This window comes from Monodon monoceros, unplaced genomic scaffold (assembly GCF_005190385.1).
Source record: "Monodon monoceros isolate NGI ecotype Baffin Bay Population unplaced genomic scaffold, NGI_Narwhal_1 Super_Scaffold_4, whole genome shotgun sequence".
Lineage (NCBI taxonomy): Eukaryota > Metazoa > Chordata > Mammalia > Artiodactyla > Monodontidae > Monodon > Monodon monoceros.
The window spans coordinates 6520999-6545285 of NW_021703781.1; the positions used below are offsets into that span (position 1 = coordinate 6520999).

General features: G+C 41.1%; 1 protein-coding gene across 5 annotated transcripts in view; it reads left to right on the forward strand.

Annotated features, from left to right (window-relative positions):
• Positions 1-24287, forward strand: part of MTR (5-methyltetrahydrofolate-homocysteine methyltransferase) — a 117479-nt gene that overhangs the window by 21976 nt on the left and 71216 nt on the right. For 4 of the 5 annotated variants that reach the window (XM_029245051.1, XM_029245054.1, XM_029245052.1 and 1 more), the window contains exons 7-13: positions 7552-7611; positions 8379-8473; positions 11591-11691; positions 12802-12863; positions 13960-14027; positions 17929-18008; positions 21037-21149. In XM_029245051.1, the coding sequence (XP_029100884.1) occupies positions 7552-7611; positions 8379-8473; positions 11591-11691; positions 12802-12863; positions 13960-14027; positions 17929-18008; positions 21037-21149 (579 nt within the window). Of the gene's footprint in view, positions 1-7551; positions 7612-8378; positions 8474-11590; positions 11692-12801; positions 12864-13959; positions 14028-17928; positions 18009-18234; positions 18239-21036; positions 21150-24287 lie in introns of those variants that run through there. The other variant, XM_029245055.1, reaches the window with a different exon arrangement.

Genomic DNA, 24287 nt, shown 5'->3' on the forward strand with positions numbered 1-24287 from the left:
ATTTTGGAGATTAATCCTTTGTCAGTTGCTTCATTTGAAAATATTTCCTCCCATTCTGAGGGTTGTCTTTTGGTCTTGTTTATGGTTTCCTTTGCTGTGCAAAAGCTTTGAAGTTTCATTAGGTCCCATTTGTTTATTTTTGTTTTTATTTCCATTTCTCTAGGAGGTGGGTCAAAAAGGATCTTGCTGTGATTTATGTCATAGAGTGTTCTGCCTATGTTTTCCTCTAAGAATTTGATAGTTTCTGGCCTTACATTTAGGTCTTTAATCCATTTTGAGCTTATTTTTGTGTACGGTGTTAGGGAGTGATCTAATCGCATACTTTTACATGTACCTGTCCAGTTTTCCCAGCACCACTTATTGAAGAGGCTGTCCTTTTTCCACTGTACATTCCTGCCTCCTTTATCAAAGATAAGGTGACCATATGTGCGTGGGTTTCTCTCTGGGCTTTCTATCCTGTTCCATTGATCTATATTTCTGCTTTTTGTGCCAGTACCATACTGTCTTGATGACTGTAGCTTTGTAGTATAGTCTGAAGTCAGGGAGCCTGATTCCTCCAGCTCCATTTTCTGTTCTCCAGATTGCTTTGGCTATTCGGGGTCTTTTGTGTTTCCATAAAAATGGTGAAATTTTTTGTTCCAGTTCTGTGAAAAATGCCAGTGGTAGTTTGATAGGGATTGCATTGAATCTGTAGACTGCTTTGGGTAGTCGACTCATTTTCACAATGTTGATTCTTCCAATCCAAGAACATGGTATATCTCTCCATCTATTTGTATCATCTTTAATTTCTTTCATCAGTGTCTTATAATTTTCTGCATACAGGTCTCTTGTCTCCTTAGGTAGGTTTATTCCTAGATATTTTATTCTTTTTGTTGCAATGGTAAATGGGAGTGTTTTCTTGATTTCACTTTCAGATTTTTCACCATTAGTGTATAGGAATGCCAGAGATTTCTGTGCCTTAATTTTGTATCCTTCTACTTTACCAAATTCATTGATTAGCTCTAGTAGTTTTCTGGTAGCATCTTTAGGGTTCTCCATGTATAGTATCATGTCATCTGCAAACAGTGACAGCTTTACTTCTCTTCCGATTTGGATTCCTTTTATTTCCTTTTCTTCTTTGATTGCTGTGGCTAAAACTCCCAAAACTATGTTGAATAAGAGTGGTGAGAGTGGGCAACCTTGTCTTGTTCCTGATCTTAGTGGAAATGCTTTCAGTTTTTCACCATTGAGGACAATGTTGGCTGTGGGTTTGTCATATATGGCCTTTATTATGTTGAGGAAAGTTCCCTCTATGCCTCCTTTCTGGAGGTTTTTTATCATAAATGGGTGTTGAAGTTTGTCGAAAGCTTTCTCTGCATCTGTTGGGATGACCATATGGTTTTTATCCTTCAATTTGTTAATATGGTGTATCACATTGATTGATTTGCGTATATTGAAGAATCCTTGCGTTCCTGGAATAAACCCCACTTGATCGTGGTGTATGATCTTTTTAATGTGCTGTTGGATTCTGTTTGCTAATACTTTGTTGAGGATTTTTACATGTATGTTCATCAGTGATATTGGCCTGTAGTTTTCTTTCCTTGTGCCATCCTTGTCTGGTTTTGGTATCAGGGTGATGGTGGCCTCGTAGAATGAGTTTGGGAGTGTTCCTCCCTCTGCTATATTTTGGAAGAGTTTGAGAAGGATAGGTGTTAGCTCTTCTCTAAGTGTTTGATAGAATTCGCCTGTGAAGCCACCTGGTCCTGGGCTTTTGTTTGTTGGAAGATTTTTAATCACAGTTTCAATTTCAGTGCTTGTGATTGGTCTGTTCATATTTTCTATTTCTTCCTGATTCAGTCTTGGCAGGTTGTGCTTTTCTAAGAATTTGTCCATTTCTTCCAGGTTGTCCATTTTATTGGCATAGAGTTGCTTGTAGTAATCTCTCATGATCTTTTGTATTTCTGCAGTGTCATTTGTTACTTCTCCGTTTTCATTTCTAATTCTATTGATTGGAGTCTTCTCCCTTTTTTTCTTGATTAGTCTGGCTAATGGTTTATCAATTTTGTTTATCTTCTCAAAGAACCAGCTTTTAGTGTTATTGATCTTTGCTATCGTTTCCTTCATTTCTTTCTCATTTATTTCTGATCTGATCTTTATGATTTCTTTCCTTCTGCTAACTTTGGGGATTTTTGTTGTTCTTTCTCTAATTGCTTTAGGTGCAAGTTTACGTTGTTTATTTGAGATGTTTCCTGTTTCTTAAGGTAGGATTGTATTGCTATAAACTCCCCTCTCAGAACTGCTTTTGCTGCATCCCATAGGTTTTGGGTCGTCGTGTCTCCATTGTCATTTGTTTCTAGGTATTTTTTTATTTCCTCTTTGATTTCTTCAGTGATCACTTCGTTATTAAGTAGTGTATTGTTTAGCCTCCATGTGTTTGTATTTTTTACAGATCTTTTCCTGTAATTGATATCTAGTCTCTTAGCGTTGTGGTTGGAAAAGATACTTGATACAATTTCAATTTTCTTAATTTTACCAAGGCTTGATTTGTGACCCAAGATATGACCTATCCTGGAGAATGTTCCATGAGCACTTGAGAAGAATGTGTATTCTGTTGGTTTTGGATGGAATGTCCTATAAATATCAATTAAGTCCATCTTGTTTAATATATCATTTAAAGCTTGTGTTTCCATATTTATTTTCATTTTGGATGATCTGTCCATTGGTGAAAGTGGGGTGTTAAAGTCCCCTACTATGATTTTTTTTTTTTTTTTTGCGTTACGCGGGCCTCTCACTGTTGTGGCCTCTCCCATCGCGGAGCACAGGCTCCGGACGCGCAGGCTTAGCGGCCATGGCTCATGGGCCCAGCCGCTCCGCGGCATGTGGGATCTTCCCAGACCGGGGCATGAACCCGTGTCCCCTGCATCGGCAGGCGGACTCTCAGCCACTGTGCCAGCAGGGAAGCCCCCAGTCTGTGTCTTTTGTTGGGAGCATTTAACCCATTTATATTTAAGGTAATTATCGATATGTATGTTCCTATTCCCATTTTGTTAATTGTTTTGGGTTTGTTATTGTAGGTCTTTTCCTTCTCTTGTGTTTCTTGCCTAGAGAAGATCCTTTAGCATTTGTTGTAAAGCTGGTTTGGTGGTGCTGAACTCTCTCAGCTTTTGCTTGTCTGTAAAGGTTTTAATTTCTCCATCAAATCTGAATGAGATCCTTGCTGGGCAGAGAATCTTGGTTGTAGGTTTTTCTCCTTCATCACTTTATATGTCCTGCCAGTCCCTTCTGGCTTGCAGAGTTTCTGCTGAAAGATCAGCTGTTAACCTTATGGGGATTCCCTTGTGTGTTATTTGTTGTTTTTCCCTTGCTGCTTTTAATATGTTTTCTCTGTATTTAATTTTTGACAGTTTGATTAATATGTGTCTTGGCGTGTTTCTCCTTGGATTTATCCTGTATGGGACTTTCTGTGCTTCCTGGACTTGATTAACTATTTCCTTTCCCATATTAGGGAAGTTTTCAACTATAATCTCTTCAAATATTTTCTCAGCCCTTTCTTTTTCTCTTTTTCTTCTGGAACCCCTATAATTCGAATGTTGGTGCGTTTAATGTTGCCCCAGAGGTCTCTGAGGCTGTCCTCAGTTCTTTTCATTCTTTTTTCTTTATTCTGCTCTGCAGTAGTTATTTCCACTATTTTATCTTCCAGGTCACTTATCCGTTCTTCTGCCTCAATTATTCTGCTATTGATCCCATGTAGAGTATTTTTAATTTCATTTATTGTGTTGTTCATCATTGCTTGTTTCATCTTTAGTTCTTCTAGGTCCTTGTTAAATGTTTCTTGCATTTTCTCTATTCTATTTCCAAGATTTTGGATCATCTTTACTATCATTATTCTGAATTCTTTTTCAGGTAGACTGCCTATTTCCTCTGCATTTGTTAGGTCTGGTGGGTTTTTATCTTGCTCCTTCATCTGCTGTGTATTTTTCTGTCTTCTCATTTTGCTTATCTTACTGTGTTTGGGGTCTCCTTTTTGCAGGCTGCAGGTTCGTAGTTCCCATTGTTTTTGGTGTCTGTCCCTAGTGGCTAAAGTTGGTTCAGTGGGCTTCCTGGTGGAGGGGACTAGTGCCTGTGTTCTGGTGGATGAGGCTGGATCTTGTCTTTCTGGTGGGCTGGTCCACGTCTAGTGGTGTGTTTTGGGGTGTCTGTGGCCTTATTATGATTTTAGGCAGCCTCTCTGCTAATGGGTGGGGTTGTGTTCCTGTCTTGCTAGTTGTTTGGCATAGGGTGTCCAGCAGTGTAGCTTGCTGATCGTTGAGTGAAGCTGGTTGTTGGTGTTGAGATGGAGATCTCTGGGAGATTTTCGCCGTTTGATATTACGTGGAGCTGTGAGGTCTCTTGTGGACCAGTGTCCTGAAGTTGGCTGTCCCACCTCAGAGGCACAGCGCTGACTCCTGGCGGCAGCACCAAGAGCCTTTCATCCACACGGCTCTGAATAAAAGGGAGAAAAAGTAGAAAGAAAGAAAGAAAGAGGATAAAAGAAAAGAAAATAAAGGTAAAATAAAATAAAGTTATTAAGATAAAAAAATAATTATTAAGAAAATAATTTTTTTAAAAAGTAAAAGAAAGGGACGGATAGAACCCTAGGACAAGTGGTGAAAGCAAAGCTATACAAAATGTCACACAGACGCATACACATACACACTCTGAAAAAGAGGAAAAGGGGAGAAAATAATAAATCTTGCTCTCAAAGTCCACCTCCTCAATTTGGGATGATTCGTTGTCTATTCAGGTATTGCACAGATGCAGGGTACATCAAGTTGATTGTGGAGATTTAATCCGCTGATCCAGAGGCTGCTGGGAGAGATTTCCCTTTCTCTTCTTTGTTCGCACAGCTCCCGGGTTTCAGCTTTGGATTTGGCCCCACCTCTGAGTGTAGGTCACCGGAGGGCGTCTGTTCTTTGCTCAGACAGGACGGGGTTAAAGGAGCCGCTGATTCGGGGGCTCGGGCTCACTCAGGCCTGGGGGAGGGGGGGCACAGATGCGGGGCGAGCCTGCGGCGGCAGAGGCCCACGTGATGTTGCACCAGCCTGAGGCGCGGTGCCTTCTCCCGGGGAAGTTGTCCCTGGATCCTGGGACCCTGGCAGTGGTGGGCTGCATAGATTCCCCGGAAGGGAGGTGTGGAGAGTGACCTGTGCTCGCACACAGGCTTCTTGGTGGCGGCAGCAGTAGCCTTAGCATCTCATGCCTGTCTCTGGGGTCCGCACTTTTAGCCGCGGCTCGTGCCCATCTCTGGAGCTCCTTTAAGCAGCGCTCTTAATCCCCTCTCCTCGCGCGCCAGGAAACAGAGAGGGAAGAAAATGTCTCTTGCCTCCTCGGCAGGTCCAGTCTTTTTCCCGGACTCCCTCCCGGCTAGCTGTGGTGCACTAGCCCCCTGCAGGCTGTGTTCACGCCGCCAACCCCAGTCCTCTCCCTGCGCTCTTATGGAAGCCCGAGCCTCAGCTCCCAGCACCGCCCGCCCCGGCGGGTGAGCAGACAAACCTCTCGGGCTGGTAAGTGCCGGTTGGCACCGATCCTTTGTGTGGAAATCTCTCCGCTTTGCCCTCCGCACCCCTGTAGCTGCACTCTCCTCCGTGGCTCCGAAGCTCCCCTCCTCCGCCACCCGCAGTCTCCGCCCGCGAAGGGGCTTCTGGTGTGTGGAAACCTTTTCTCCTTCACGGCTCCCTCCCAGTGGTGCAGGTCCCGTCCATATTTTTAATTTATTTTATTTATTTTTGCTGTGTTGGGTCTTCGTTTCTGTGCGAGGGCTTTCTCTAGTTGCGGCAGGTGGGGGCCACTCTTCATCGCAGTGCGCGGGCCTCTCACTGTCACGGCCTCTCTTGTTGCAGAGCACAGGCTCCAGACGCGCAGGCTCAGTAGTTGTGGCTCACGGGCCTAGTTGCTCCACGGCTTGTGGGATCCTCCCAGACCAGGGCTCGAACCCGTGTCCCCTGCATTAGCAGGCAGACTCTCAACCACTGCGCCACCAGGGAAACCCCCGTCCCTATTCTTTTGTCTCTGTTTATTCTTTTTTCTTTTGCCTTACCCAGGTACGTGGGGAGTTTCTTGCCTTTTGGGAGGTCTGAGGTCTTCTGCCAGCGTTCAGTAGATGTTCTGTAGGAATTGTTCCACGTGTAGATGTATTTCTGGTGTATCTGTGGGGAGGAAGGTGATGTCCGCGTCTTACTCTTCCGCCATCTTCTTCGCCAAGCCCATTTTATTCTTGAATATTTTTTAACTAAGTCCAGTAGAATGAAGGAAACTTCAAAAGGTTATGTTTATAACTTTTAAAAAATGTTTTCTTAATTATGAAAGTAAATATTTTCATATATAGCTATTATATATACATAGATGGATAGGTAATAAATATATACACATGGTTCTAAAATTCAAAAGACACAGAAATGGGAATTCCCTGGCGGTCCAGTGGTTAGGACTTGGTGCTTTCACTGCCAAGGGCCCGGGTCCCATCCCTGGTTTGGGAACTAAGATCCCGCAAGCCGTGCTGCTTGGCCAGAAAAGAAAAAAAAAGACACATAAATGTATGGAGTAAAAAGTAAATATCCTCCTGTTTCCTATTCCCTGGGTATTCGGCCGTCTTCACCAGGGACCACTGCCCTCACTGGTGTGAGGGTCCTGACAGCGATTCCATGCAGATAAAAGTGTGCGTGACGCGTGTGCATATGTGTATGTGATTATATTCTTTGTATATGTACAAAGTTACATAAGTCTGTCGAATAAAAAGTAGATATCCTCATACATACGTTTTTGCACAGTATCTCTGAAGATAAATTTCTACAAGTGAAATTGCAAGGTTTAAAGGGTCTGGGCACGGTTAATTTTGATTTTTAGTGTCAAATTCCCTCTAAGATTGTACTCATTTATCCTCCAGTCAGCAAGCAGTGCACAGTAGTGCTGCTTTCACCACAGCTCTCTGTTGAACTTTTTGATCTTTTCCAATCTGATAGCTGAAAAATACTACCTCACTATAGTTTTAATTTGTGCTGTTGGCCCTCCGTGTCGGTGAGTTCCGATGTGGAATAGCCTTGAGCATTGGAGGACCTTGGTGTCTGGTCCCGGAACTTAATAAAACATGGATGGTACAGATTGACATGGGATTTGTGCCTTTACAACCCATTCAAATTCATACTCTTTTTTGCAGTGACATACACTGTTGGTTCATATACCTACCATGTATATATGAGGCTGTGGAAAGCAGAGGCTTCTTATTTATCTATTTTTAATTTTGACTGAGCAAAAGAAGAAAGAGTAGCTCTTCAGCCCTTCCTCAGAGGAAGTATTAGTTCAGGAGGGACTTTCAGTGAGCATTTGTTTTGTTGAAACATGTACAGTGTTACCCTTGGGAAAGGGGCCCTGGAGTTGTGTGTTATCAGGAGGATGTATTTCTCCTTCTCCTCCCCAGAGAACGTGATGTGTATCTTATCTGAAGAGGTCTGGGTAAGGGAGCATTCTGATCAGCTATTTAGGCTGACCTGTGTCACAGTCTCTCAGAAACAAAGGTGTCCTTTTTCTCCCTGACAGGCAGCCTTGTTTGCAGTCCACAAACTTTTTGAAGAGGAGTATGCTCCCCGGCCTATCCTTGTAAGTTCTCAAATATTTGCATGATGAATTTTGGTTTTTATTAATACTGTCATTTTGAGGGTGGGGTTTTTGTTTTCCTGCCATGGAACTATTGATAGTATCTTTTAGGAACCAGCTACTTGCTTGATTCACCTCCCTTCTTCTACCATCTCTAGATCAATAGCAGCCTTATCTGTGGCAATGTACAGAAAATGAATGTAGCGGTGGTTTGTGGAGGGCAGGCTATTCCAAAGAAGCCTGGCTGAACTGGTCCCCCGAAGCCAAAGGCTCACTCTCGTTAGGGCCCGAGGGCAGATGGACTGGTGTGCTGACCGTGAAGCATCCAACGCCAGAGACAGCATGCTGCCAATTCATTAATGCAACAGGCAGGCCCCCATTGCTTGGTGAGAATAGAATAGAGTCAGACAGGGGTGTTAGATGAATCAGATGTTGAACAGCAGGAGACCAGGATAACCTGAGGTATCTGTGGGGAAGTCTTCTCCAGTGGGACTGGAGGTGTGAATCCTAAAGCTTTTTTGGACACTGCTTTTGTCTCCGTGACTTTCCCTTTTCTCTGTTTCTGTGGCTTTCCAACCCCTCCCCTGGGCACGTTGCCTTCATCTGTTCTGACCGTTAAAGAAAACAGTGCTGCCTTGGAGTTTGAGTGCCACAGTTCTCTTCCTTGTAAAAAAACAAAGAAAGTCAGCTTGCTCATTTTATTTTGTTTCTGTGACTGTATTCATAACTCAAGTCTATGCTGTTGACAGAGTTTACTTTGTTCAATTCAGATTTCAGGGACAATTGTTGATAAAAGTGGGCGGACTCTCTCTGGCCAGACCGGGGAGGCGTTTGTCATCAGCGTGTCTCATGCAGACCCACTCTGGTGAGTGATCATTCTTTTCTGACTCCATTCCTTTTGAGGGGATCTTCTGATGACTACAGACTGTGACCCAGGAGGGGATTGCTTCTCTATATTTCTGTGGTACCACTTGTATGAGATGTTGTCTTTCCTTGAAGTACATTCTGACTGCCCTGAGGACGTCAGAAGACACTGCCTAAATGGGTCGATTTGAGGGAGGGGGAGAGTTCTCATACGCCCTGGGCCCACCAGAAAGTTGCCTTTTTGTCTGTAAGTGTCCCCCTTATAGTTTAAGACTGGCTTGGCCTGCTAACAACACTTTAAATCTATTATCAGCACTTAAAAATTTTGCAAGGTGTTTTCACTCCCTGCTTGTGGAACAACCAGAAGTAGTGTAGTTTGAAATAAGGTGGGAATTCTAAAGCTCAGATATTTATCTTTAAAATTAACATGGCTTTTACATTCTAGTTTGTAACATCTCTCTATTTTTCTGATCAAAATGGTTTAAATTCTGTACCATGAGTGAGATGGAAGCTCCAAGAGTCTATACAGTTTCCTCCTGTGCCTTTTCCGTGCACGTTCTACTCCTGCCTGGAGGCCATGCCTGCCCTGCAGGGTCACCCCGCCACGTGAGCCTTTCAGACCCATCTCTAGGGTCCTCTCTGGGGACCCTTCCCTCTCTTACCAGCCCAGGTCGATGTTCTTCTCAGAGCACTCTATTCACTGTTATTATAGCCTTGGCCATAAAAATAAGAGTCATAGATATTTATTGAGAGTTTGCTGTGTGCCAGGCTTGGTTCTAAGTGCTTTATGAGAGTTCTTTCTTTTAATTTTGGCAACAACACCTTGAGGTAGCTTCTCCTCTTCAGATCTTTTGCTTATTGTTTTAGTTGGGTGGTTTTCTTATTGTTGAGTTTGAAAAATTAAAGAAAATATTTTGGATACTGTATATGTGTTTTGCAAATATTTGTTCCTAGTCCGTGGCTTGTCTTCTCATGCTCCTAACCATATCTTTCGCGGAGCAGAAGTTTGTAATTTTAGTGAAGTCCAGCTTATCATTTTTTTTTCTTTCTTTCTTTCATGGATCCTACTTCTGGTGTTGCATCTAAAAACTCATCTCCAAACCCATGGACACCTAGATTTTTCTCCTATGTAATCGTTATATATATATTTATATCTTTAATAGTTTTGCAACTTGCAATTAGATCTGTGATCCATTTTGCGTTAATTTTTATGAAAGATGTAAGATCTTTGTCTAGATTAATGTATTCAGATGTGAATGTCCAGTTGTTCCAGTACTGTTTGTTGAAAATACAATCCTTTCTCCATTGGATTGCCTTTGCTCGTTTGTCAAAGATTAGTTGACTGTATTTGTGTGATTCTGTTCCTGGACTCTATTCAGCACCATTGATCTGTTTGTCTGTGCTCTCTCATCAATACCAGAGATTCCTTTAGCTTTTCAGTGAGTGTTGAAGTCGAGTAGTACCAGTGCTTTGACTTTGTTCTTCTACAGTAGCTAATTGTATTAGCTATTCTGGGTTGTTTGCTTCATCATGTAAACTTTAGAATCAGTTTGTTGATATCCACAAAATAACTTGCTGGAATTTTTACTGGCATTTTGTAAATGTATATAAAATTGGGAAGAATTGACATCTTAACTATATTGTCTTCCTGTTGATGAACATCGGATAGATCTCCATTTATTTAGATCTGCCTTGATTTCTTTCATCAGAGTTTTGTAGTTATACACAAGTATTTCATTTATTTTGGTGCCATTGTAAATAATGTGTTTCGTATTTCAAATTTCAATTGCTCATTGCTGGTATATAGGTAAACAGTTGACTTTTGTATATGAAGCTTGTGCTTTACAACCTTGGTTCCAAGAATTTTTTAGATGATTCTTTAGAACAGATAGCCTTATCTGTGAACAAAGACAAATTTATTTCTTCCTTTCCAATCTGTATACCTTTTCTTTTCCATCTTCTCTTATTGCCTCACCTAGGACTCCCAGCATGATGTTTAGCAAGAGGTGAAAGCGGGCATCCTTGTCTTGTTCCCGATCTTGCGGGGAAAGCATCTAGTTCTGTATCATTAAGTATGATGTTAGTTATAGGTTTTTTATAGACCTTCTTTATCAAGCGGAGGAAGTTCCCCTCTATTCCTAGTTTACTAAGAGTTTTTATCAGGAATGGGAGTTTATTTGTTTGTTAAATAAACTTTTTATTTTGGAATAATTTCAGATTTACAGAAAAGTTGCAAAGATAGTACAGAGAATTCCCATATGCTCTTCATCTAGTTTTTTCTAATGAGACATCTTGCATTAACTGTGGTACTTTTGTCAAAACTAAAAGTATATTACTATTAACTAACTCCTGACTTTATCCTGGTTTCAGGTTTTTCCACTAATGTCCTTTCTCTGTTCCAGGATCTAATCTAGTATATCACATTGCACTTAGAAATCATAGTAAAAGAAAAAAAGTAAAATGTGAAAAAATAAAAGATGACATAGTCCTGTCACTTCATAGTTAATTCTTGAATTCCTGAAGACTTCAGCAGCTCCCACTGAGTGTGATTTTGGAGGGGTTTTAGCAGCTCTGCTTTGATCTATTTTATTTTAGTCTGCAGTAAGTTTCATTTGCAAAACAGAGAGCCCCTTGGTTACAAATTAATTTATAAGAGGACAAATTCTAAGTGCAAGGTCACGTTGCAATTCAGTTGGAGCAAGGACTGAGTCTTGGTCTTCAAGACCCCCGAAGTGGCTTCCATGTGCCATTAATGTTCCTTCTACCTCCAAGATTTTCCTTTTTCTTTCTCTTAAGTATTGCTTTCCAGTGTTTATTAGCAGTGGTAGTTTGCAGACATTTCTGTTTCCTGGTATACCATTAACTAAACGGTGAACTTATTTAAGGAGTCACATCCGTAGGCAGCATCTAATGTTGGAGACATGGGCAGAAATATTTAGTGTTGCAGGGAACTTCAGTGAGGTGGCTTTGACTGGAGCTGAATAAACTTGCTTTGAATCAGGAGACTTACTAAGATACTTGGTTTTAAATGTACTCCTTTCTTTATCATAACTTTTTATATGTATAAGTATTTAGAATAGAAGAGGGTACTTCTAATACCTTCTTTTTCTTTTTCCAGCATTGGATTAAATTGTGCTCTGGGTGCAGCTGAAATGAGACCTTTTATTGAAACAATTGGAAAATGTACAACAGCCTATGTCCTCTGTTATCCCAACGCAGGTGTGTGTTTCAAGGGAGTCACACATAGGAAATGCAAATACACAAGACCTGGGTAGATAGGGTAACAGATCTGGATTAAAAGAGTTTGTTTTGCAGGTCTTAGTATATAGTTGACTTTCAATAGGAATTTTCTAAATGAAGAGTATTCGGGTCTAGACCACTGTTTCCCTCTAGACTTGAAGGAACAGTTTGGCTCAGCCTGAAAGGGTCAGAAGTGGACAGAACTTGGGGGCATGAAGCCTAGTCATAACTTATCTGGCCAGAGCTTTGGAATTGGTGCCAGTCCTTGCCATGTGGGCGTGGCCAAAGAGATGAGTGCAAAGAACGTGAGAGAGAGAGCCCTCTTCTTTGTTCCACTGTATCGACAAAAGAGCCTGTTACTTTTCTCCTTTTTAAAAGTTAGGACTTAATGGTATATAAAAATTCCTAAGATAAATGTAGACAGTTTTCAGACTATCCATTTAATATTGGTAATCCATTCTGGGTTAACCAGATTTCCTGGTGAATGTTTCTGAGCACCAGTTAACTACTTGGGGCTAAAAATCATTTTCCAGCCTTCTTTCTCCAAATATGTACATTTTAATGTGCAGTAAATTTTATTTTCCACCAGGAGTAAGATAACTGGAAGGGGATAATAAATAAAACAGGAAATTGGAAAATTAGATGCTAAAGTCTTACTTGGGAAAACTTACTTGAGAGGAGATGGGTTGTGTTTTGCTTGTTTTTAATTGCATGTCTGGTGCTCATTAGTTCAAAGCATGTGTGGTACTCTTCCAACCCCTAACCCTAGGCGTCTAGGAGACAAGAATGAATTTCCTTTACAGAAAAGGGAGGGATAGGGATAGGGAAATTCTGTCTCATGTAGTAGTGATGCTTTTCTTTCAAATAGAAAAGAAATAATGGATGTTTATTTTCCTCTGTGATTTTACTGTTGGTCTGGTATGGCGTCTCTGTACTTATTATGTTTAATGTTAAGAATTCTTACTTGTTTTTGCAAGTAATCACGATTTAATTATAAATATTTTTCTAACATTTTAACCTAAAGCCTTTACAAATACTATGTCATTTGTTAAAGTAGTTTCCAGTAATGGCTGAAATATACTTTCTTAGGTCTTCCCAATACCTTCGGTGAATATGATGAAACTCCGCACGTGATGGCCATGCACTTAAAGGTCAAGAATCCTCTTTCACTTCGTTTTTAAGAGATAGAGAAATGGAATTTTTGATTTAGAATATCTAGAAGTAGACTTTTCCCCTAAAGAAATCCCAGTGTATATATAAAAAATAAAAGCTTAAGATGAATTAAAATGATGGAGGCAGAGGGAGGGGCTCACTGTCAGCATCCTTCTCCACAGTGGGTACTAGTGGCTATTGGGAAATTCTCAGAGAGGTCCAGCCCAAACTAACTGAAACTCGGCTCTCCTCTGCAGCCCTCCCAGGTGGTCCCCTCCACCCCGCAGACTGCTGGGTGGAGTCTATGTCTCCTAGCTCCCCACTGTCACCTCCCCCATTCTCCTTCTCTCACATACACCTCCCATCTTTGAATCCCAGGTCATGAAACCATACTACCCATGACCCCTCCTTATCACTAACCCCTGGGTCTCTTTTCCCTCATTCCTTGAATTTTTAGCTTCTGGCTTACCGACATTCTCTCCTAAACTATTTCTCACTTAATTCTTATGTTTTCAGTACCTTATGTAGATGCTCTTTTCAATACTCTGACTTCTCACTTCCTTGACTTCCTCTCTCTCGGTTATCTTGTGCTTCTTTCAAACCAGCTGTGGTTAAACTCCAGCTTTCAAACCAACTGTGGTTAAGCTCCAGACCTGCACTGTGTAATATGTGTAGCCACATGTGTAGCCTCTACCACATGTGGTCATTGGAGCATTTGAAATGTGGCTGTTGTGACTGAGGAACTGAATTTTTAATTCTTTAAACATTTGAATTTAAATTTAAAAACTGAATACGTATTATTGGAAAATGCATTACTTAGCTCACATTCATTCTGCTCAGCATATGGGTAAAAAAAAACTTTGTTGTGATCAGATAGGCAAATATCTCATTGCATTTCATAGTATCTGAACTGGTCTCTGCTATTAACCTTATGTCTAAGGCTTATCAAAGCTTGATATCTAGAGTTAAGTATGTTTAGCTCTCTTTTAAATGGAAAATTAGTTATTCAGGAAATGCAGAGTTTCTGTTGAATTGGTAGTGGTGAGCTTAGAATTCAGATGAACTCTCTGAAACTTTTTCTTTTCCTAAATGCAGGATTTTGCTATGGACGGCTTGGTCAATATAGTTGGCGGGTGCTGTGGTACGACACCAGATCATATCAGGTGATAATCCTTTCTAAGTATTTTACCTTTTGTTATGGGATGAATTGTGTCCCCAAAATCCATAGGTTGAAGCCCTAATCCCCAATTCCTCTGAATGTGCCTGTATTTAGAGGTAGGGCCTTTAAGGAGGTAATTAAGGTAAAATGAGGTCATATGAATGGATCCTGATCCAATGTGACTGGTGAGGACACAGGCACACACAGGAAGGGGCCATGTGAAGACCCAGGGAGAAGATAGCCAGCTACAAACCAAAGAGAGGTCTAAGAGGAAACCAGTCCTACTGACACCTTGACCTGAGACTTCTAGCCTCCAGAACTTGAAGAAATAAATTTTGCTGTTTAAACTACCTAGTCTGTGGTATTTCGTTATGGTAGCCCTAGCAAACTAAGATAATTTATATTATGAAAAATTCCAAAAATTAAAGTAGAAAAATAATAAGATGAACCCCCATGCACCTATTGCATAGTTTCCATAATTTTCAGCATTTTGCTATTCTTATTTTATTTATTCTCCAACTTTTTTTTCCCTTAGACTATTGTAAAGCAAATCCTACATATCTTTTTTTTTTAATTAATTTTTGTTGGAGTATAGTTGCTTTACAATGTTGTGTTAGTTTCTGCTGTACAGCAAAGTAAATCAGCTATACGTATACATATATCCCCTCTTTTTTGGATTTCTTTCCCATTTAGGTCACCACTGAGCATTGAGTAGAGTTCCCTGTGCTATATAATATGTTCACATCAGTTATCTGTTTTATACATAGTATCAATAGTGCATATATGTCAATCCCAATCTCCCAATTCATCCCACCTCCCCTTCCCCCTTGGTATCCGTACATTTGTTCTCTATGTTTGTGTCTCTATTTCTGCTTTGCAAATAAGATCATCTATACCATTTTTCTAAATTCCACATATATGCATTAATATACGATATTTGTTTTTCTCTTTCTGACTTACTTCACTCTGTGTGACAGTCCCTCGGTCCATCCGTGTCTCTGCAAGTGACCCAATTTCGTTTCTTTTTATGGCTGAGTAATATTCCATTGTATATATGTACCACATCTTCTTTGTCCATTCTTCTGTTGGACATTTAGTTGCTTCCATGTCCTGACTATTGTAAATAGAGCTGCAATGAACATTGTGGTACATGACTCTTTTTGAATTATGGTTTTCTCAGGGTATATGCCTAGTAGTGGGATTGCTGGGTTTTGTGGTAACCCCATTTTTAGTTTTTTAAGGAGCTTCCATACTTTTTTCCATAGTGGCTGTATAAATTTACATTCCCACCAACAGTGTAAGAGAGTCCCCTTTTCTCCACACCCTCTCCAGCATTTGTTGTTTGTAGATTTTTTGGTGATGGCCATTCTGACTGGTGTGAGGTGATACCTCATTGTAGTTTTGAAGCAAATCCTAGATATCTTAACACTCTACCTTTAAATACCTGAATAATATTCCAGTGGTCAAAGAGGGACAGCCGATATTTCTTGTGGGCAAATACCTGCCTCCACTAGATTCTCTCATGAAAGGAAGAGACAATAAGCAACAGGCACCTTGAGGTCAACAGGAGTGTCTTCACCTCGCCTGACACAGTCACTGCTTAACCCACGTTGTAGAGTGAGGACATGAAGGAAGGGGGTGGGAGACAAGGGCATGGCGAAGGGTGTGTTTAAGTCCCTGCAGTTTCGTGGTTTATAAGAAGATTGGAAAGATTGGAATTGAGTGGAATAAAACACAGTTGAGGACTGTTTGTATTTGTTTTTTTTCCCTAGAGTGACTGATGATCATATTTTGAGCCAGTCTGCTTGCATGCCTATAATACGTTCATTGTACTGAACTGCCTAATGTTGCACTGAGTTTGTTGACTTCCATGATAGACTCTATGAAGAGTCTCTATAATTTTTTAAACATAACATCTTTTAAATAATATCTGAAAGTTATCAGTAGTTGAGGATAGCTTATCTTTGGATCTCTTTTTTTTTTTAAGATCATCTCCTCCTTTATAAAAAGAGTTGTGTTTTTTGTTTTTTAACATCTTTATTGGAATATAATTGCTTTACAATGGTATGTTAGTTTCTGCTTTATAACAAAGTGAATCAGTTATATATATATACATATGTTCCCATATCTCTTCCCTCTTGCATCTCCCTCCTTCCCACCTTCCCTATCCCACCCCTCTAGGTGGTCACAAACCACCGAACTGATCTCCCTGTGCTATGCGGCTGCTTCCTACTAACTATCTATTTTACATTTGGTAGTGTATATATGTCCATACCACTCTCTCACTTTGTCACAGCTTACCCATGCCACTCTCTCACTTTGTCACAGCTTACCCTTCCGCCTCCCCATATCCTCAAGTCCATTCTCTAGTAGGTCTGTGTCTTTATTCCCGTCTTACCCCTAGGTTCTTTTTTTTGCTGTATGCGGGCCTCTCACTGCTGTGGCCTCCCCTGTAGTGGAGCACAGGCTCCGGACGTGCAGGCCCAGCGGCCATGGCTCACGGGCCCAGCCGCTCCACGGCATGTGGAATCCTCCCAGACCGGGGCACGAACCTGCATCCCCTGCATCGGCAGGTGGACTCTCAACCACTGCGCCACCAGGGAAGCCCTCTTAGAGTCCATATATATGTGTTAAGCATACGGTATTTGTTTTTCTCTTTCTGACTTACTTCACTCTGTATGACAGACTCTAGGTCCATCCACCTCAGTACAGATGATCAACATCATTAATCATTAGAGAAATGCAAATCAAAACTACAATGAGATATCATCTCACACTGGTCAGAATGGCCATCATCAAAAAATCTAGAAACAATAAATGCTGGAGAGGGTGTGGAGAAAAGGGAACACTCTTGCACTGTTGGTGGGAATGTAAATTGATACAGCCACTATGGAGAACAGTATGGAGGTTCCTTAAAAAACTACAAATAGAACTACCATACGACCCAGCAATCCCACTACTGGGCATATACCCTGAGAAAACCATAATTCAAAAAGAGTCATGTACCAAAGTGTTCATTGCAGCTCTATTTACAGTAGCCAGGACATGGAAGCAACCTAAGTGTCCATCATCGGATGAATGGATAAAGAAGATGTGGCACATATATACAATGGAATATTACTCAGCCATAAAAAGAAATGAAATTGAGATATTTGTAAAAGAGTTGTTTTAAAAATACCTGTGTGTGTGGGTTTGTGTGTGTATGTCTATCTATCTCTGCATATATATTTGCTGCTTTTACTTTGCCATTCATATACTCATTTGGGGGGCAGTAGAGTGAGCAGTTCATTCTGGTCCTGATAAATTTAGTAGAGCAGCCAGATTTTTCCAGGCTGATCAGAAGACATATTTCATCGAAGCTGATAAGGTTCAAAAGAGTATGGATAATTAAAACAAATTTTTAGGAGTAATAATTTTGGAGTTTCAGTGATGTGTTACTCTTTACCCTCCTTACCATATGTGTGCTTGAAAAAAACAGACCTAAAGGATTTAATTTCCTTCACTCCTGGCACCTCCTCTCCTATTTGCTTTCCTTCTCAACAATGAAGCCTGTTTTTCTTTTAAATTACCATGTGGATTTGATGGAGTTAAGGATATCTTCAGGTTTGGGAAGGGGTGGAGGAGATTTGCTATTAGCGTTTGTACAAACCATCACATCTGTAGGTTCACATCTGTGAGCACAGAAATTGGTACAATCAGTGCACAGCAACGGGGCAGATACAGAAATGTTAAAGATTATAGATTCATTTTCTGCATTACTGAGAAAACTGAAAAGCACAGTTGCTGCTTTACATTTGGAACTAGGTATATAATTATATTAAACAGACTTAATTTCATAGGTGGAAATTAGTTTAATTGAATTTTGTTTGGATTTAATGGATATCGTGTTTTCTCTTTTAACTCAGAGAAATTGCTGAAGCTGTGAAAAACTATAAGCCTAGAGTTCCACCTGCCACTGTTTTCGAAGGGCATATGCTACTGTCTGGTAAGTCATAAAGACATGATTTTTTATGATTTCAGAAATCGTTTGTAGATTGTTAGTATGTTTAGTCTACGTGGTAGTGATATTTCTGCCACAGAACTTGTTTATTAGGTCAAAGAAGTGTACATATTTTTCTTGGTACTTAAATGAATTCTAGTAAAGGACGCTTTGGTTTTTTTTAGGGGTGAGAGCGGGAAGATACTGACTTCAGGGAAATGTGAATGAAAGCACAGGTAGTGGCCTTGGTCAAACTTATTGTGCACTGCTTTGAAAACGTACATAGGCCACAGCCTAACACTTTTAATCATCATATTTGCTGCTAGTTCCTAAAAAATCTAGCCCAGGCTTAAGGTTTTTTAATGATGGTAGCCTCTTCCTAGAAAATTTTGTTTGCTTCTATAACATTATTGTCATGCTCTTACGTTGGCTGTGTGTTTAGGCTTTACAAAGAGTTGTGATATTTATTATTCTGTTTTGTTCTCAACAGCCCTGTGGAGTAGGCAGCTTCCGTTTTTCAGAATGAGCTCTGATGTTCACAAAAGGAACATTAGTAAAATAGATTATCATGCCAACTATTAGAAAAATAACTTTAAATTTTATATTTTTCCCATAATACTTTAATGATGTATTCTTAGATAGTATCTTTAAGCAAAAAAAAAAAAAAAAAAGTGTATACAGATTTTAGAGAACCTGCAAATAGCACACATATGGAATTATGCACCCTAATAATGGAGAATTTAATGTTTCTCTAAATTGATGTATTTTTGTTCCATATGTTCTCCTAAGAAAAATGAAATAAAATGACAGTGAAATAAAATAAAAGTGACAGCAAAAGTAATGCCCACTTTTCTCACTCAGAACATATTGTATAGAATTACTCCCAGTGAGTGAAAATAAAGTTGGGTTAGAAATATGCCTCTTCAGGCTACCCTGTTTTTACTTTTATACTCTAGAAGGTGGGATGAGATTAGAAGAAGAGGGATTTGTGATTTATGACAACACTCCCTACCCTGAAGAAGTGGCTTTTGTCAGAGAAAGGTGTGGTAGGATAGTTTCTTTCAACCTTAGATCTTAAAGCTATTAATTGACTTCAGCCAAGGACTAAGTTGAAATTGTTAGCCTTTGCCAAAATGGAAACATGAAAGAACCATTTAGTTATGATTTTTAAAGAGTTTATGTGTAAGAATGAAAGAATTCTTTCTTCTGATTTGAATTTCATGTGCTATTTCTAAATTGTTTTAAAAATCACCTTCAATCAGATTTTAAAAGAATGGCACCAAATATACTCCTTTTAATTGTTCTTTTATAAATTGCAGACTTGAGAACAATGTAAATTTTTTTTAACTTTTTAATTTATTTTTTAATTTTTGGCTGCACTGGGTCTTCGTTGCTGTACTCAGGCTTTCTCTAGTTGCAGGGAGCGGGGACTACTTTTCGTTGCAGTGCAGTGGCTTCTCTTGCTGTGGAGCACGGGCTCTAGGTGCTCGGGCTTCAGTAGTTGCAGCACGTGGACTCAGTAGTTGTGGCTCGCGGGCTCCAGAGCGCAGGCTCAGTAGTTGTGGCGCACGGGCTTAATTGCTCTGCAGCATGTGGGATCTTCCTGGACCAGGGCTTGAACCAGTGTCCCTGCATTGGCAGGCGGATTCTTAACCACTGCGCCACCAGGGAAGTCTGAGAACAATGCAGTTTTTGTGTCAGATACTTCACATTCATAATAGATCAGAAATGCTTTGTGTGAAATGCTTTTAGGGCAACACCACAGGTTCCCTTCGCCATTTAAATTCTGGCAGCCCTGCTTGTCTGCCCTGGGAACCCCAGGGTCTGACTAAGGGTCGACATGGAGGGGAGGGGCTGTGAGGATGTTACCAATGGGAAAGGAAATCACAGCCCAAACTGGAAAGTGATAGTCTTCCCAGTCGGGGAACAGAAGACCTGGAATAGTTTTGTAATTACCTATCTTCATTATTTTCCTCTCCCTCATGTCTGTTTCTTCCTCAACCAATGCTTTGGGAAAGGACTCAAAAGCCATTTCCTTTTATTAACAAGAACAGCTGGTGCTAATTTTATAAGCTTGATAACGCTTATCAGTGTTACCTAGTCTCATTTTTACAGTAACATTGTGAGGCAGATACTTCTGCTGTCTCTATTTTATAAGCTTAGAGGCTCTGCGAGAAGTGCCCCAGAGTGTTCACTGAGTCGGCTGTGCAGGGCTCAGACCCTAAGGCTGGCTTCCCGAGAGCCTGCTTGTAACCATCTAGGAAGACTTCTGCTCCTAATACTGTAGATACAATGAGTAGAACAAAACCGGTTAAAGGCCTTTTCCTGTAGCGATACTGTATGCTGCATGTTGCTTTTTTACCTCAGTGTAATGTGTCCACATTAATTATCTGATATTTGCCCCTAAATCAGCCTGTAATAGTGGAGATGATATTGTCCCTTTGCAAATAAGGAAGGAGGAGCAGAAAGCCCAGGTGGCTTGCCCGGAGTCAGCCATCTCCCAGGGCTCAGCCCACGTCCTTCCTGGTGACCCTGTTAGGCCTTGCTGGTTACTCGTTCTTGGCTTCTGGATCAAAGAGACGAGATAAAGCTCTAAACACACTGTTGGTGGGATTAAGAAGGCTTGCTCCATCAGGCTTCAAGCCGATGTCTGAATGGACAGCTGTAGGGCAGTCCTTAGATTCTAACTTCATGGTTTTTGCACCAGGCTCTTGGTTACATAAGAATATGATGATAATTTTTCCTTGTTTCTCAGAGCTGATATGATTCAGCTCTTGAGAGAAATTTGCAATTTAAAACCCTGAAATATTTCTTCTTTTGAGAGTTCTGGTTATAAACATAGAGCCTTTTGTTGTGTTTAAATATCCCTAGGGGGGATGGCCATGACCCTTTTTCCACGTTGGGTCTCCTTAGCTAGTCAGACGGGCTGTGGCACAGAAAGTTCTTTTCTTTCTCATGAGAACATTTATTTTCTGTCTGTCTCATGTCATTACATGCATATTCAGAAAATTTTCAAAATGCTTCTCCTTTCAAGGTCTAGAGCCCTTCAGGATCGGCCCGCACACCAACTTTGTTAATATTGGAGAGCGCTGTAACGTTGCAGGATCCAGGAAGTTTGCTAAACTCATCATGACAGGAAATTATGAAGTGAGTATCTAAATAAGACCCTCGAGGCATCTGCCAGGCTTTTGGCTAAGACAGCACGCAAGTGAAACAGCTCTGCCTTTGATAATCATTAGCAGAGCTGCTGGGAAGTGTGAGAAGAATGGTAGAGTGTGTTTGTAGCTGGCAGAGCTGGTGGGAGGATGAGGCTTCGAAAAGTCATAGCTGCCCTTGTCAATATTTTTCAAAAAAATTCATCCAGGGTATGAAGTGGGATGAGATGGGAGACACCCAGGTTCTAGCTATTTCTGTTAATTGTGAAATACATTTAAAAATTTGAGGATACTTTTCATTTTGGCTTCTCACAAATCTTTCCAAGAAAAGGGAAGGCCAAGACAATTCCTATTCATTTCCTCATGACCACATCAGACACTGACTAATGTGGTATTATTGATTCTGTTCACTGTAAAATAAGCTAAACAAACACAAAGCTTGCAAGGTAGTTTCACCATAGGATTCTTAAACTCGGTCACTGTAAGGATGAGCAAAATTTAATCCAAGTAGAGCCCGCTCTAAAAATCTGGACAAATTTTTTTTTCTTATGCAAATACAAAGTTAAAAATGGAGGAACTTGATCTGAGCTTTAATGATAGCCTTTGCAACCTTTAGGAAATAGATCTTCCAGCAACCAGTATCAAAGCAGACTTAGTTCTAATCACAAAGAAAGGGCTCATTTATCATCCTTTATGGACTTGTTAATGACTGCTCGGTGGCCTCCCTCAGAGATCTCCTCTGCAGGTAGGTCAGTAGGGCCTGGTTACCTGGTTCCTGACAGTTCCTGTCAGCCCTATTCTCTTCGTTCCCGCTGCTGCCTAGCCAGCACGTGCTGCTGCCATGGTCCTCCCCAGTTTAGAAGCTTTCACGGGGTGGCTTTTTTTGCACATGGGATAAAACCCAAACTCCTTTAGACCATCATCCACATAGACACCAAACTGCCTTCCATCCTGATCTGTCATCTGAACATTCCAGGAGGCTTGCTTCTGCCTCCAGGCCTTTGTTCCTGTTTGTTCCCTTCTGCAGTCCTGATGACCCTTCATGGTTGTTTAGGGTTCTTCAGTTGGCAGTATTTCTATTTCTGTTTTGATTCTTAAGACCATTCTGTGGTGTCCCTTTCAGCTCTCAGATTTGATACATTTGCTACTGAGAGCAGACGGCGTTTTAGGAAGAAGCAAACAAGTCGGAGTGATATCTGTCATCTTATAAGGTCTTACTATTGAATATATGCCAGTCACTGTGCTGAGCGCTATACAGCATTGCTCGTGTAATCTTTACAGACCTGTGAGTTAGGTGCTGCTATTATCCCCATTTTACAGGTGTGCGGCTGGAGGTTTGGGGGAGGTTAAACCACTCGCCTACTGTTTGACAGCAAGTGGATGAGAGACCCTAAGTCCTCCAAGCCCATACTCTTCACCGCTCTGCTGTCTTGGCTTGGAGGACACGGGAAGGAGGCCGGGAAGTAGGAGGGGGGTGGGGAGGAATGGCTCCTCACTGGATTCCAGTTCCCCATAGTTAGTGACCCCTCAAGGCTCTGTGGTTAAGGGAATGACCTGAGAGAAGGTCCAGTCCTGTCTTTGTGCCCAACTTCTACACCTTTAAACAAGTCACTTCATCCCTTGGAGCCTATTTGGGAAGGTTGGACCGCTGAGCTGTGATTCTGTGGCTCTTCTGATGTAGAAAGGTCAGGCATTGGCATCTATGTTGTGTGTCTTTTGACCTCTGGTCTAACCAGGTCGCTTGCCATCCCCCCTGTGCTCCCTCCAGTTCATTTCCCAGGGGCAGCTGAAGCTGCTCCCTCTCAGGTAGCTTTCTCCACTTCAGTCCTCAGAGATCTTGCCCTTCCTGGTGTTTAGGCAGGACATTTGACTCGTACGTTGTATGGCAGTGCCCGTAGCTTTTCATGTGCTGCATTATATGCCCCCAACTAGATGAAAGCCCTTCAAGAACAGGGACTGTGACTTATACTTCTTTTTATTCTTTATGTTATTAATATTTAACATACTGCTGATACCGAAAACATTTTTTGCTGAATTTTATTGCGATCCTTTTTCTCTGTGTAACCTTGTGTCATTACGAGTGGTCTTTCCTTGCGGCCTATGCCAAAGTGTCTCATGCCTATTCTTTTACAGTGATTGCTAAAAATTTCTATTTGGTTTCTTCGGCTAAGAAAAAATTAGGACAACATCAGAATCTACAGTTGATTTTACCCCTGCTTATTTTATGACACTATGAAATGTGCTGTACCAGTCAGTTAGAAAGCCTTATTGAACATGTCTGTTTTGCCCAGTATTGTTCAAATGAGAGTGGGAGATACCTAAGACCTTTCTAGATTTCCAAACGCTTAAAATCTATTTCGGAGAATAAGCTAATACTCGTGAAATCGTGAGGAAATGATAATGTAATACACCATGTGATAATGTTTATAATAGTTACAGATGTTTAGAGGCAGCCGTTCATTGTGGAATAAGCAGTGTTTCCCAAAGTATGTTCTCTGGAACACTGATCCTACAAGATATTCCTTAAATGACCGTAAGTGGGAAATGCTGTGTATTGTATCTTGTCCTTGGAGATTTACGGTGTATAATAGTGTATCAAAGGATTTGAAAATCCTTTTAGCACAGAAGAAGTTTATTTATACGCATATTTCATGTAACTTCTATCAACAGCCTACAATGACTGCTTTGCATGTTTCGGCAAACACTGAAGAGTTAGATAAGTTTCGGACTGTTTCTCTAAGGACTTTTTTTGGAGGAGATGGGACTTGAGCTGGATCTTAAACAGTACAGGAAGGAAGGGGATTGTGTTGGAAGCAGAGGGAACATCATGTGTGACACAGAGGTGGAAACAGATTTGGCTGGGTGGGGGGTGCCGGGAGTGGGCGATGGGCGAGAAGTTCAGTTGCATGAGAAGATGGGGCAGGTCCCAGAGGGCCCGGAACACGAGGCTGAGGGCTAGAGGCTCTTTACAGGAAGAGTCGAGCTTCGCTGGGTTCTGAGGAGCGACCCGCTGTGATGGAAGTGATGTGTAAGAAAGCTTCATCTGGGATGGTTGAGAGCAGGCTCAGGGTCGGGGGTGCTGGCCAGGCAGTCTAGTGGAATCTAAAAGGACTGCCTGCTGGGGGTGGTG